At 49.2% G+C, this 13,957-nt stretch overlaps 1 protein-coding gene across 1 annotated transcript in view; it reads left to right on the top strand.

The window, feature by feature from the left end:
• Nucleotides 1-3,460: 3,460 nt before the first annotated feature.
• MAML2 (mastermind like transcriptional coactivator 2) overlaps nt 3,461-13,957 on the top strand; it is a 215,990-nt gene continuing 205,493 nt past the window's right edge. The window contains exon 1 of the mRNA XM_086481747.1: nt 3,461-3,868. Within this exon, the coding sequence (XP_086337873.1) occupies nt 3,461-3,868 (408 nt within the window). The remainder of the gene's footprint in view (nt 3,869-13,957) is intronic.

Raw genomic sequence — 13,957 nt, 5'->3', positions numbered from 1 at the left:
TGTTTGTTAGAAAGCCTATGACACGAATCACAAGCGATGTTGTTATGATATTAAGAACCATTTGCTTTTAAAAAACTGACAACTAGCCAAACCAAGAAGGACAGCGGTATGCAGGAGCGGGTAAATTTCACCAGCGTCTTCTGGACAAAACTTGAAAAGCTGCGGGATGGATTTAGGGTATTTCCTTCTCTGCAACACCAGGGGCAGCATTTGCTGTGTCTTGAGCGGCCGGGCCTTGTAGCGCAGCCCTGCAACCAGCTGTCCCTCGCCCTGAAAGGGACAGACTGACCCACGAAACGCATGAGATGCTGCTTGGTCAAAAGTGAATCTCAAACGTCTGAAGTTAAAATTAAAAAAAAAAAAAAAAAAATCTGTGTTTTGAAAGCATTGTCGGAGTGCTAAAAAATTTTGTGAGAGAGAGAACTCCTGCAGCTACCCTGGTATCTTCCAGAGCAGCGCCACCAATTTTGTATTCCCACAGCAACTTTGAAAACCCCAGCCAAAACTTCCTTTAAAACACCCTTGCTTATTCTCCATGAGATTCATGTGTTACTGTTACATGTGCATCCTGCAACTGACCCTCTTAAACACAGCAGTGACATCTGAGCTATAAAGAATGAATAAAAGCCCTAGCAAGGCCTGAAGCAAAGGTAACCTTGTCTATTATTTTACAAACATTAAAATTTCATTTTATTTTCCAACTGTGCTAGCCCATTGTTCTTAACAGATGCGTGCTACTGTTATGTATCAAATAATAACCCACTCTTCCTCAGCTGTTCAAGGTTAAACAAAAAAAAAATCCCTTTTTCCTGTTAGCAGTAATGCCTTCCTCTGAAGGTAGCACATCCACAACGCGGTTCCCCCAGAGCTGATCCCTCAGCACTGTCTTTGCTGGGGCAAACGTAGGTCTGAAAGTGCTGGAGACTCTGGCTGGTGCTCACACAGACAGGTCCTGTAACCCTACATGGACGTGGCCACATGGAGGAGATTGGGGTCATGAAAGCAGGGGCTTCTGTATTTCCCCTATGTCCAGTGCTGCATATCTTTTATGTATTTTGGGGGAGTTTCCAGGGATGTGTCATTTCATCATTGGTATTCAAAGTATTTATGTGCATGGAAGGGGATAAAACCACCTGAGAGGGTTTATCATTAGTTCTTCCTCATCCTTAGCTTAATGCTTCTGGTATGTTGTGGTGAAATTTGTGTATTTTTCTGACTGGACCCACTGCAGAACTAAGTGGGATGATGCAGCCTTGTATTAGGGGCTGTACGGTCCCAAAAGACCTTAGAGGTTTTCAATCGAGGATGTGTCCCTGCATGCTTGGGGGCCAGTTTTATTCCCAAAGAGGTATTTGGGAACATGGGTAATACAGCCGCGGCAGCACAAGAGCATATTGCTTTAATAAAGCCGACCAGCTCCCAGCTATTTCTGCATCCTCCTTCACAGCTCACCTACAGCACCACGCAGAACCTGACGGCTGCCAGTTGCAGGGGCCAGATCTCGCAGTCGTCCACCCCTGCTCTAAATAGTCGGGTGAGAGAAGCGCCAAGGCTGTGGCTTTCCCGGGGAGGAACCAAAGTGCCGGCGCTACGTGCCTTGCCCCGGACACCCAAGAAGCTCCTGTCAGAGCCCGGAGCCGCCCCCCGTCCCAAGCCTGGCCTCGTGTCGTGCCCTCGCCCGGTGCATGAGAGCGCCCGAGAAGGCACCGCTTGTTTTTGTACCGTCTGTTCCAGAGAAAGCCAGCTGGTAAAGGAGCGCAGCGCCGTGATTTATTTGAGAACTCCCTCGTACTCGCCTGAAGGGCTCGCCGCCGGGGGAGGAGGGGGAACGGGAGGCTGCGCTCCCCGGCGGCTGCTCAGCGCCCGGCCCGGCACCCAGGTACAGAGCGAGGAGGGGAAAGGGGATTTCCTTGGCTTCCTCCCATGCAAATACCTCCCGGGGAGCGGCGGCGGCCCGACTCCCCTCCGCGGCCGCTGGGAGGCTCCGCGCCTCGCCCCGGCCTCCCCGGCGCCGCGTCCCCGGCCGCGCTATCGCTGACACCCGCCCCCCGCCCCCGCAGCGCCCCGCACCGCCGACCCGCTCCGCACCGCTCCGCACCGCACCGCACCGCACCGAGGGGCAACGGGCAGCTCGGGCACCCGGCGGCGGCAGCAGCAGCGCCCGGCGGAGGAGGCAGCGGCGATAGCCCACCGGCAACCGCCCACCCCGGCGGGTCGGGGATGGAATATACAAAAACACAAAGGAAAAGTGGCTGGACTGTTCTGGGTGCAAAATGCTGGAAGTTTGTAAGTGCAACTCTCCGTTTGTAATTACTGTCTGAAGAGGGGCTGGCTTTTTTTTTTTCTTTTTTTTCTTTTTTTTTTTTTTTTTTTTTCCCCGTGCTTTTCTTAAAACTGTACTTGAAACTATTCGATATCTGGGAGTATAAGGGAAAGTATGCGAGAGGAGTTCTTTGCCTGGGTTCATAGCTTGCTGCTTTATTACTAAGGGGGGAAATAAGCACTGAAAGCAATACGGATTTTATCCAGTGGCTGGATTAACTGAAGGCGAAGCGTGGTCTGGAAGTCCACTGACTGACATTGTTCCGGACCGGGGGATCCGTCTCTTATTTTTAGAGGAACTACAATTTAGCGGCAGACAGTTGGACACAGTGATAAGCCGAAGAGTGGCCAGCAAAGAGCGGGCGATAGAAACGAGAAAGCACAAAGACTAAACTAACCCAAGCCGCCGCCTCCTCCTCCTCCTCCTTTCTCCCCGGCTCTTTATTTGCACATTTACTAAAGACTTTAGAGGAAAAAAAAAAACAAAAACAAAAACAAAACAAAAAAAACCCAACCCCAACAAACCCCACTCTGCCAAATCTACAAGATTTTTAGTCCGCCGGGCTGTTTCTCCGTGCCGCTGAGCACGGCAATGCCTTAAATTTCCACTTCAAGGAATAACCCCCCCGCTCCCCCGAAATAAAATAAAATCAATAAACCTGCCAAGTCTCACTCATTCCCGAGGGAGATCGCCTTCGTCCAGGGAGTCATTTTGGAGGCAGCGGCTCGCTTTATTTTATTTTTTTTTTCCGCCCTCCTCTCCTGGCGGAGCACACACCCCACACCCCCCCCTCCTCCCCGCCCCGGGCGCCCTTTCCGCCCCGCGGAGCCCCTCGGCGGGGGCTGCCCGGCTCCGACCCCCGCCCCTCCCGCCCGGCCGATGCTGGCACAACCCTAGCGGCCGCCGGACAGCCGCCCCCCCCCTCCCGGATCTGTCAACCCCCCGCGGGGCCGTCACCGCCCGGGGGCCGGGTGGGGGTGGGCTGGGGGCGCGGGGCTGACCGCCCTCCGCCCCGCCGCCAGCCCGCGGGCTCGGGCTCCCGCCGCTGCCCCCGCCTCTCCGCTTCCCCCCCCCCCCCCCTCCTCCATGCGGCAGTGAGGACCGACCCATCCGGAGGGCCAGGACCGGCAGCCAGCGATGGGCGACACGGCTCCCCCCCAGGCCGCGGGGCTGGGGGCCGGGCTGCTGGGGGGGGGCCCGGCGGCGCCCCGGGTGCACAGCGCCATCGTGGAGCGGCTGCGGGCCCGCATCGCCGTCTGCCGCCAGCACCACCTCAGCTGCGAGGGGCGCTACGAGCGGGGCCGCGCCGAGAGCTCCGACCGCGAGCGGGAGAGCACCTTGCAGCTCCTCCACCTCGTGCAGCAGGGGCAGGGCGCCCGCAAAGCCGGCAAGCACCCCAAGGCGGCCACCGCCGGCGGATCGACCACCTCCACCGCAGCCGCCGCCGCCGCCGCGCCCCCGGACTACCACCAGCACCTCCTCAGCAACGGCGGCATCAACGGGGAGCAGCCGGCGGGGGAGCAGCGCGCCTCGGCCCTCCTGGCGGTGAGTCACAGCGCCCCCTGCCGGCGGGGAGGGGCCGCGACGCGCGGCGATGGGGAGAAGCCGCCCCGCTCCCCTCAGGGCACCCACACTCCCCCAGGCGAGGCGCGAAGGTGGGGTCAGCGCCGAGGGCGAGGCCCGTCCCCGCCGGGCAGCGGTCCCGGTGGGTGTTCGTGGCCGCCCGGCCCCACCTGCCGTGCCTCACGCCCCCCGGGATCGTCCCTGCCGGGTGCTGGGCCCCGCGGTGGCATCGAGGGTGCGAGGAGCAGTGGCAGGCCCGGAGTGGGGGAGCTGAGGGACGTGTCCTTTCTCAAAGGGGTTTTGGGACCGCAACTAGGTTGTGGTCCTAAAAATGCATCGCGTGCCCCCACCATCGCCCCCGCTGAAGCGTTGCCAGCAGGCGTCCCCGAGGAGGGGCACCGGCAGCCAACGCTGTCAGCGCATCCCCGCGCGGGGGTGAAAAGCAGCACCGAAGCATCGCCCATGTTCAGAATTGCCCCCCTGCCCCATCTTATCCCGCTCGCCAGGGCTCCAGGCAGCTCTTTTCACTCGAGGCGGCCGTTCGCTGCCGTGTCCCTCGAACTCGGCCCGCATGTACGCACGCGGCAGGCGGGCAGTGCCGAGGGAGGAGAGCCGGTGCGCGTGGTTCAGCTGCTCCGAGCGCCGCCTTCGCCAGAAATGGTCGGGGTGTGATTATCACCGAGCGCGTTTCACGGAGCAGAGTTACGAGAGTTTTCCAGGCACCGCCGCTTTGTAAAGGATATGTTGACCTTTTTCAACTGGAAATTGCTCTGCACATGTCAAGGAGGCGAAGCCTTGTCTCCTGTTACTTTATTACGAGCGGGCCGTGTATCACGCTTTTGAAGGCGTATGCTGCGCTGCGCTGCCTTCCAACTCTTAATTCTCAGCACACATGCGAAATATTAAGAGGAGTGACTGCGTCCTGATAGGCCCGTGGCTGCTATTCGAACGGCTGAAAAAAGATCTCTCCCTCCGCTCCAGCCATCAAACCTATCTTTCTTAGTGCCTGATGTATGCTAAAACGGGACCTTTGTGGTCGTTTCTCCTTTCTTACCCGGGAGTTCGCTGTGGTGCGTGGATCGACGTTTGGGGCTGCGTTACTCAGCATCACTCGTGAGGGTGATGATGTAAGCGTTAATGCGATAACATTGTGTCCGAGGGGAGTTTAGGTGCTTCGACCTGACTCAGTGTTCCGATTAAATCTCCCCATGATCCTCGTCACAATCAAGAAAGCCATTATCTTATTTTTCCAGTGTGTATTAATTAAATGCTTTGCACTTGTCTTATGGGAAAAAAAAAAAAAAAGGCGGCCTTTGCCTAATAATGTACGTCCCAAAAAAATCCACTTTCTGAAATCAGCGAACAGGCCTGTGTCGGTTTTTTTTTTGTTTTCAGGTATTTTTACTAGTTGTTACTATTGTTATGAAATAGCTGGAGGCAGCTGTTTGAAAGTGCTAAATGAAACAACTCCAAAGAAAATACTGAAATATTTTCGCCTTTTAAATGCAGAGAGGTTGTCCTTGTTTCTGAAATACCGCTAACCATGCACGGACCTCGCTCCGCGTTGCGTGTTGACTTACCCCCCCGATAACTCCGCACGTATGTGTCTTTGACAAGGGAAAGGTCTGACAAATTCCCCCTCGATTTTGCACGCTAGCGTTCGGTAATCCTGCTGACAAGGTACGTGACTTCACTGAGCATGACGTTTGGGGCCCTGAACCCTGTTTTGACACCGAAGAAATGCTGGCTCATGAAGCAGTATTGTTGTAATGGTATCACTGCACATCGCAGATCCTCCCACTCTGTGCTTGACACAGACATTCCTCATTTGCTGCTCTGGTAGGGCTGCCTAATTAAGGAACAGAGAAAGGCATCGGTTCAAAGTCACGTCTCTGTGTCATGGAGGCACATGTTCCCCTTACCAAGAGCTTCTTAGAACATTGTTGCAAATATTAAAAAGGAAAAGCAAACCACACAGTGTCTGAGTGGGATGAATTCAAGTGGCTGAGGGTCAGACACCAGGCAGCATTGTGCTCCTGTTCTTGAAAATTCAGAGAGAAGGGATGGGCCAGGAAATAATGGGGTCTTGCTTTTGCTCCAGTCTTAGCTGGAGGAGGAATTAGCTCTACCAGTTATTCCAAGGGTACTTGAAGAGGGAGGACAAGGCAGACTAAGCCTGTTGTCCTGTGCATTATAAATGGATGGGGAAGAGAACCATCTCTAAGCTGAATTCATCCTCTGTGGGGTGTTTCCCAAAAGGAAATCCAGTGGAAGGCTTATATGCACTATTCCTTTAATTCCAGACATTTTGCTTACAGCAGACAGCAGATCTGAGGTGTGCAGGGTCCTGGAGCAAGGCGCAGCTCTGAGCTTCAGTTGTGGCAGGTACAGCTCTGGCACAGGGAAGCTCAAGACAGGAGCTTTTGTATGAGTCTCACACCGAGGATGTGAGATTGGACATAGCTCTGACTCCACGGGGAGGTTGTAAAGCTCCACCTGCCTTGCTGTAGGTCTGCCAATTAAAAAAAAAAACCTTCTGCACAGATAAGCACAAAGGCAGTCATAACTCTCTTTAGGGAGCTCTGGCTATCAGGACGCCCTTTGCCTGCAAAATGAAGATTATCCCCACACTTCCTCTCCTGAAAAAAGCTGTGCTGTTTCCTTTGCTTTGCAGGTCCCACTGCTCCTGTTACCAGTGCGCCTGCCATGTTTAGTGGAATTGGATGGGTTGTTTACACAGTTGGACTCAAGAGTAAATATTTGACACTTGATAACACTCAAAATGACCTTCACTTGAACGTATCAAAGAGCTTGAAGTGATTATCTGACATTGTGATACTATTATTTGATAATTATCTTTTCCCAGTGGGCAGTTTAAAACTGGCAGAAGAGAGAGTGTTTAGTGGGGTTTGGTTTGGGCTTAATTTGGCAGTGTAACTTTGCCTGTTGAGAAAGCATCTTTGGCAGCAGCATTTTCTAATTGGGGAGTGGAGACCGGATTTTTTAGCTGCACCAATGAATGTGGGTGCACGTGAAGGAGAAATTTCTTCTTCAGGACACAGCTAGGAAAGCTGTTGTACGTTCTGCCTCCCTGCATTTCCCAAGAGCTGACATTTGTTTATTTATATGGTGGTGTTGCTTTTCATGGTGCAGAGTAGAACAGATAAAATATTCTGTCTTTCTTTTATACATACATCTATATGTATGTATATGCCCTCCAGCACTTAGCTGTTTATATTATTCATGTCATATATAAACAGTTAGCTCCAGAGGGCATTCCTCAGTGGCTTAAGCATTGAACTGGTAATACCAAAGATCTTGCACTGCAGTTTCAAATCTCCGTTGGCCGATTCATTCCTTCGTTCTTCTGACATAGGCTGAGCACTGTTCTTTTGCTCTGCATGAGCCAGGAATTCTTGTTTTTCAGGCATTATTGTATTATTCTGGTCAGGTTCTTTCATTGCAGCCATCACACCAGTGGCTCTGAGTGTGTTTAGCGATGTTTGTCATCAGCCACAGGTGACTTGTTCTACTTTCACCCATCTCACAGTTGTGCTGAATTTATCATTACAAGGATTAATTTAAAATATTAATTAAATATGTTATTGTGTTCCGTACTCAAAAGAGTGACTGAGAAAGTGGCCTGCTCCCTAGACGTAGTCTGCAAGCAGGTGAAAAAGAAAAGGAAAACCAGTCCTACATAAATATGATGTAGCCAAGGAAGAGGGGAATGGGTTAATTCTTCCTACTCTCCTAAATTCTCATCAATGGCACTACAAATCTGGAGGAGTCAAGGGGTTTGTCCCAGTTCCCTGAGGATCTCAATGGAAGACAGTGTTGCCTGCCTGATGCCAAGAGCCAAGTTCGGCTTGTAAAACCTCAATTTAGGCAGTTATTTTATGTGGAGATCATTTAATGATCATGGAAGCCCTGACTTTGTTTCCTAATAATATTTTTTATGATCCACACTGTGTTTGCTGAGTCTTGGCCTCCCCTGTGCTAGCATTAAAGATCCTCAAGTAGTTTAAAAGGAAGGACTGTGCTCTGGTATCTTTGGCCTATGTTTACACTTCCCCAATCTACCAAGCTCTTTGCGTTGTTTGCTAGTTGGCTGCCACGGTACCCTGCAGAAATAGCTGCATTTTCTGGTTCTGGACAACTTTTGGAAGGACCCTGAAGCAAGCAGTATAAGGTGACCAGCTATGGGGTGTAGTGACATTACGGTGCGGTAAGTGCAGGTGGATTAAAGCACAAACCATTCTGCAAAGCTGGAGTGGGATCTTTTGACTAACAAAGTTTGGTGCCAAAGCAATGAAATGTTCTGTTTGTGAGGTGAAGGACCACTGTCTGCTCCTTGTGCTCCCGCGGGAGTGAAGCTGGGTTCTGATAAACACAATTTATGTAGACGAGTCAGGTAAAATGAGTAAGTCACATTGCCTTTGTGGGTAGAAAACCTTGACCTGCTGTCATGGGCCCTATGGCCTGCTGGGATCCATTTGATTAGGATGGACCCAAGCACCATTTAAATCCTTGTTCCCCTTGGCTGTGAGAATGTTTTCTGCACTAAAATCAAGACAACTCCCTGGAAGCTGCATAAAAGCTATATTTAATGAAAAGTGCAGCAAGTGAGTTCGTTAAATGTATGCTAGTGTGGGAGCTTTTCAGTCCTAGCTCTCCAATCAAATCACTTGCCTCCTTTGAAGCTTTTTAAGCTTTGAACACATTTAATGAAAGTCTCCACCATTCTGAAACTGTTTAACCGACTGTTTCCACCACCAAAGTTTCTGTAGGTAGTGAGCAGAGGAACCGTTTGTCTGCCTGGACTTGACATGCTCTCCAAGGTCAACCCATGGGCTTCTTAACTTCCCTGACTATTATGGCATGTCCTCTGACAGAGCTCTCGCATCCCCTGCGATACTCAAATTGCATCTCTTGTGTGTAGCACTACAACAAAGGAGAGTGATACACAGCTTCTGTTTTTTAGAAGCTACTTTGCCGAAATTTTGACTTATCTCACTATTATTGCTTTTCCCCTCACAAAGAGCATTGCCTGCAAAAGGTGTATGTGGGGTTTGGTTAGCTTGCAGTGACCATAAAATCCCCAGTCATTTAACTGGTTAAGAAAGGCCGTAACATGCTTCTATTCCTCTCCCTAACTGCTGTCAATGGTCCTTTCTACCAAGATACCATCTTCAGAGGCCAATTGTAGTCTGCCTTTCTTGTCAAGCCTGTTGGCTTATGAAACTGAAACTTCACCCATGGCTCATTACTGGAAAAGAAGGCCTCCTTCCTGGTCGCTTTGACAACTTTGGGAAGGGTAGTATCTCCACTGCTCCATTTATGTCGCACCTCCTAGGAGGAGCTGGAAGCTGGCAAGCTGACAAAGCAGTGGCATAGAGATGCCAGATCTGCCAGCAAGCGTCTCTGTGACCTTGCACATCCCCTGTTGAGCCACTCTTTTCCTTCTGTGATTGAGCTCTTCAGGTGGCACTGTCTCACTTCCTAGCACATGGGACCCTGGTCTCCGCTAAGGGCCCAACTCTACACGGTAATGACCTGACACCATCACTGCTGTGGAGTTCAGGAAGGTGATTAAAGAAACCACTTTAGAGGGCAGACAGCCACCTACATGGCACTTAGAAAAGCTTTAGCCACCTGGCTGCTCTGAAGAGAAGAGGAGAAACAAGGTCTTTGCTCTTTGGCCTGTCTCTGGTGTCCGCATGTCAGCGTTCCTGTATGACTTCCCAGATGGTACTCCCAGCAGCAGTAGGATGAAGCTGATGGGATTCATGACAGGGCTGTCTTTTCCGGAAATCTGAATCGTGTTTGTAAACCTGAAAAGGATCATACCTATGTCAGGCTGCTACAGTTTGAGCAGTGAAAGAGGCGGTGGTCTTGGCTGCAGAAAAGAAGGAGTTGGTGCCAAGTGAGATTTGGATCACTTTTTCAACTTAACAGTATTAACAGAGATATTTTTTGTTGTTTTTCTTTTCTTTTTTTTTTGTAGATGGAATTATAAACTATTTATGCCCCAGATTTCCCATGAAAAGCTTCCTATAGCCACTTGAGAGCAAACTTGTGAATTTGTCATAACTTGTCAGGTTCTTTCAATGTATTATTAGATGCAGGTAATCAATCCATAATTGCACTGAAGTTCCAACAGCAATACCTAAGACAAAATACCTGCAACTCTCAAGTAACAGTTCTTAGGTGAGTGCGGTGTAAACTAAAAACTCAGTGTTTATACTCTGACTCTAGGATCTATTCGACAGATTACTCCTGTTATTTCACTTCCATAAACCTCAGTTTCCTCTATGAAAAGTACTATTTATCACCTTTGTAAAGTGCATTGACATCTGATGGTGAGTTTTATGGCTTAGAAGTCAAATTCATTATTGATGGCGCCTAAGACAGGATATTTGAACGTTTGCTTTGGCAAAGCTGCAGGCAATGTATGTGAGTTGATGGATTCTTCTTATTTGACTTCTGTGTTTTGAGCCTTTGAGGTGCACTCAAATCACCTTTTCAGCCTCTGACCCACAGGTATGAGTACTGGAAATACAAAGCCAGATGAGTCTTTTACATAATCACATGACTCTCAGAGCTGGGTTTTTATGGCACCATTTTGCCAAGATTCACAATAAAAGTGGAAGATGTGGCAGTGCCCCTTCTTTTTAGGACAGAAAAGCATTTCCCAACTTTTCTTCATAATAATAAATGGAAGCTTCAGATTTTCTTGCTTTACTTGCTCTTGATTCTGCATCAGTTTGTACTCAAATTAGTCTCCCAATTAAGTCAGCTGCATCCAAGCATGTCATGTACTTGATACTCCAGCAAACTGGGAGCAAAGTGAGACTGGAACTGAGAGTATATATGCAAGTCATCTGCTCTCTGTCAAGACTGCAGCTGCACCCCAGCACTAGCAGGTGGGAGCCACCTTGTCCTGCATGTGTTGCCTCCCATCTGGTAGTAATGGAGAAAGGCTCATGTTTATGGCTCAGGGTGAGAGAAAGACTCAGAAATATTTCTTAATTGAATAACTTACACAAAATTCCAACACACTTACTGAAAAATTATAATTTATTTTGGTTTTAATTTGAAAATACCTCACACCCATGGCTTCACATACAGGTGTTGGCATTTCCCTGAAGAGTTCCTTTTGTTCAGAAATGGCTCCTGTAGCTATTTTTATCTGTGTCACTCAGTTACAATTCTGATGTGCTTGCAAACCAAGCTGAACCAAGGTGCAGAGGAATTAGTACCAATTAGAAATCAGCATGGAAGTGCTTCTGACACAGCGAGGAAGCAGATCTTGCAAACCCATTTACCTGCTGCCTGAGCCTGAAGGTGGCTGAAAGACCCGATAAGATCTTAGGCTAGCAGATGAAACCCCAAGAAGGTTCATCATGGCTCTTCTGTTTTGAAACAAAACATGCTGTTATGCAGAAGTCATCCCTATGGTACCCTGGCTTTGTTACAGAGCTCTGCAGGCACCTCCCTAGAGTAGGTGTTATACAAACACCCAGTGAGAACCATGCCCTTCCCTGCATACCTTAGGGCCTCAAGAGACAAGATAGACAAAGAATGGAAGGAGGAACAGAAGCACAGAAAGGTCAAGTGTCTTGCCCAAGGTCAAACAGCAGGTCAGTGGCAGAGCTGGGAACGGAGCCCAGATTTCCTGACTCCTAGTCCAGCACTCTATTAATCATCTCTTTGCTTTGTGTTCTGCGGCCTGTTACTGTCCATAGGAAATGTGAGGATGACTTTCCGACAGCTTCAGAGTTACTTCTTAGTTTTGGAAACTATTGATCATCAGCACACTATTGAGATAAAGAGGTCATGTACTGGACATAGGCACTAGAGGATTCAGAACTAAGTGCTCTGGGTATCGATTTCATTCCAGGATGCTGAAAAGCCGTATTTCATAATCCCAAATGTTTCTTCTAAGTCAGATTTTTTAAGTCTTTTTTTCTCTTACATTGTATACAAAGTGGTTTGTTTTTTCAGAGTTACTCATCACAGTTGAACTCCTGCATTAGTGCTTGCCCTATAAATTATTTCTTCCTTGAAAATGACCTACAACAGTTATTTAGTTAGCAGGGCTTTTCTTCTCCGTGGAATTTACCAATGAAACAGTCAGAAAACCAGAGAGACAACAGTCCTGAGACACTTGTGATTCTTACTTGTTTTCATTCCTCACTGTATGATGTATTTAGTTTTCAAAGTCTTTCAGTGGAATTATCTTGACCACAAAGTTAATTATACCTGTGAGATTTTTTTTCTTCCCCAAAATTTTGACTTGAGGCAAAACTCTGGCTACTGTGGTAATGATTTATCGAGAGTCTCTTATAAACAATAGTATAATCACTTTCTTATAGTCATGGCAACAGTGTTTAAGCAATGAGCTTACTGAACACAATGTGCACTGTCTCCACTGAATAGCTATTGCAGTGCTGAAGTGTATGCTGCTCATTTTCAGAGGACTCAGGGACATAAATTATTCAGCAACACAACGCTGCTTCAGAAAGCGTCTTTGAAATTGTTGTATTTCATTCTAGCCAAAGAAGGATGCTTATCGGTGCTGACGGGGCTGTGTTTAATTACTGCACGACAGTGTACTCTTTGGGCCAGGTCCGCTTCCACTGAATTTAAGGGTGTCTGTCTCAAACCATTTGAGAACTGTGCTACCTGTCACCAGGATCATGCTTCCCCTGGTAATATTTGCTGCCGTGTGAAATCCCTAATGTGGAGGACAGAATGGCTCAGGAGGATGTGTGCTGCACATATTCATGGTGTAAGAGGTGTGACTAGGTGCAGAAGGAGAAATTTGTTTTAATGAACAAGAGGTTCACTCCAGCAGGGCTGATCCCTTCCTTGGCCCAGAGGATTACCCGGGTTCCTGTTCAAGGGTTGAGGAGGCACCTTGGAGAGAGGATGGCTTCACAGAAAGCTTCAGAATTGCACCCCAAGACAAGGAGTTGCCTCTGATTTTTCTGTTTATTTTGTTTTTACAGCTCTCTCATTCAAATAACTAGACCTGGAGGAAAGACCTTGTTGGCAACAGTTGTTGTTTTGGGATGAGTCATTCCACCAGATTTCAGAAATGCCACCCCAGTGACAGTTGGCGAAAATGCTGCATGGGCTGTTCAGTTTATGTTTTTCACTTTGGAAAATCAGACCATTTATTTAGGGTTCTGTTGCTTTAGAAACCATCTTCAGACACTCCAAATTCCCTTTCCTTTCCTTTCCTTTCCTTTCCTTTCCTTTCCTTTCCTTTCCTTTCCTTTCCTTTCCTTTCCTTTCCTTTCCTTTCCTTTCCTTTCCTTTCCTTTCCTTTCCTTTCCTTTCCTTTCCTTTCCTTTCCTTTCCTTTCCTTTCCTTTCCTTCCCTTCCCTTCCCTTCCCTTCCCTTCCCTTCCCTTCCCTTCCCTTCCCTTCCCTTCCCTTCCCTTCCCTTCCCTTCCCTTCCCTTCCCTTCCCTTCCCTTCCCTTCCCTTCCCTTCCCTTCCCTTCCCTTCCCTTCCCTTCCCTTCCCTTCCCTTCCCTTCCCTTCCCTTCCCTTCCCTTCCCTTCCCTTCCCTTCCCTTCCCTTCCCTTCCCTTCCCTTCCCTTCCCTTCCCTTCCCTTCCCTTCCCTTCCCTTCCCTTCCCTTCCCTTCCCTTCCCTTCCCTTCCCTTCCCTTCCCTTCCCTTCCCTTCCCTTCCCTTCCCTTCCCTTCCCTTCCCTTCCCTTCCCTTCCCTTCCCTTCCCTTCCCTTCCCTTCCCTTCCCTTCCCTTCCCTTCCCTTCCCTTCCCTTCCCTTCCCTTCCCTTCCCTTCCCTTCCCTTCCCTTCCCTTCCCTTCCCTTCCCTTCCCTTCCCTTCCCTTCCCTTCCCTTCCCTTCCCTTCCCTTCCCTTCCCTTCCCTTCCCTTCCCTTCCCTTCCCTTCCCTTCCCTTCCCTTTTCTCCTCTTTACTTCTCCTTCTGCCCTCCTTTTTTCAGTTCTCCACCTTTCCCTCACTGCTATGGTATCCCAACATCTGACCTTTGGAGTTTCGATTCTAATCTGATTGGCCGCTCCTGGAACTGCCTG

The sequence above is a fragment of the Leptosomus discolor genome, chromosome 1 (genome assembly GCF_034619465.1).
Source record: "Leptosomus discolor isolate bLepDis1 chromosome 1, bLepDis1.hap2, whole genome shotgun sequence".
NCBI classification, from domain to species: Eukaryota; Metazoa; Chordata; class Aves; order Leptosomiformes; family Leptosomidae; genus Leptosomus; species Leptosomus discolor.
This window is presented reverse-complemented; position numbering and strand designations above follow the sequence as displayed.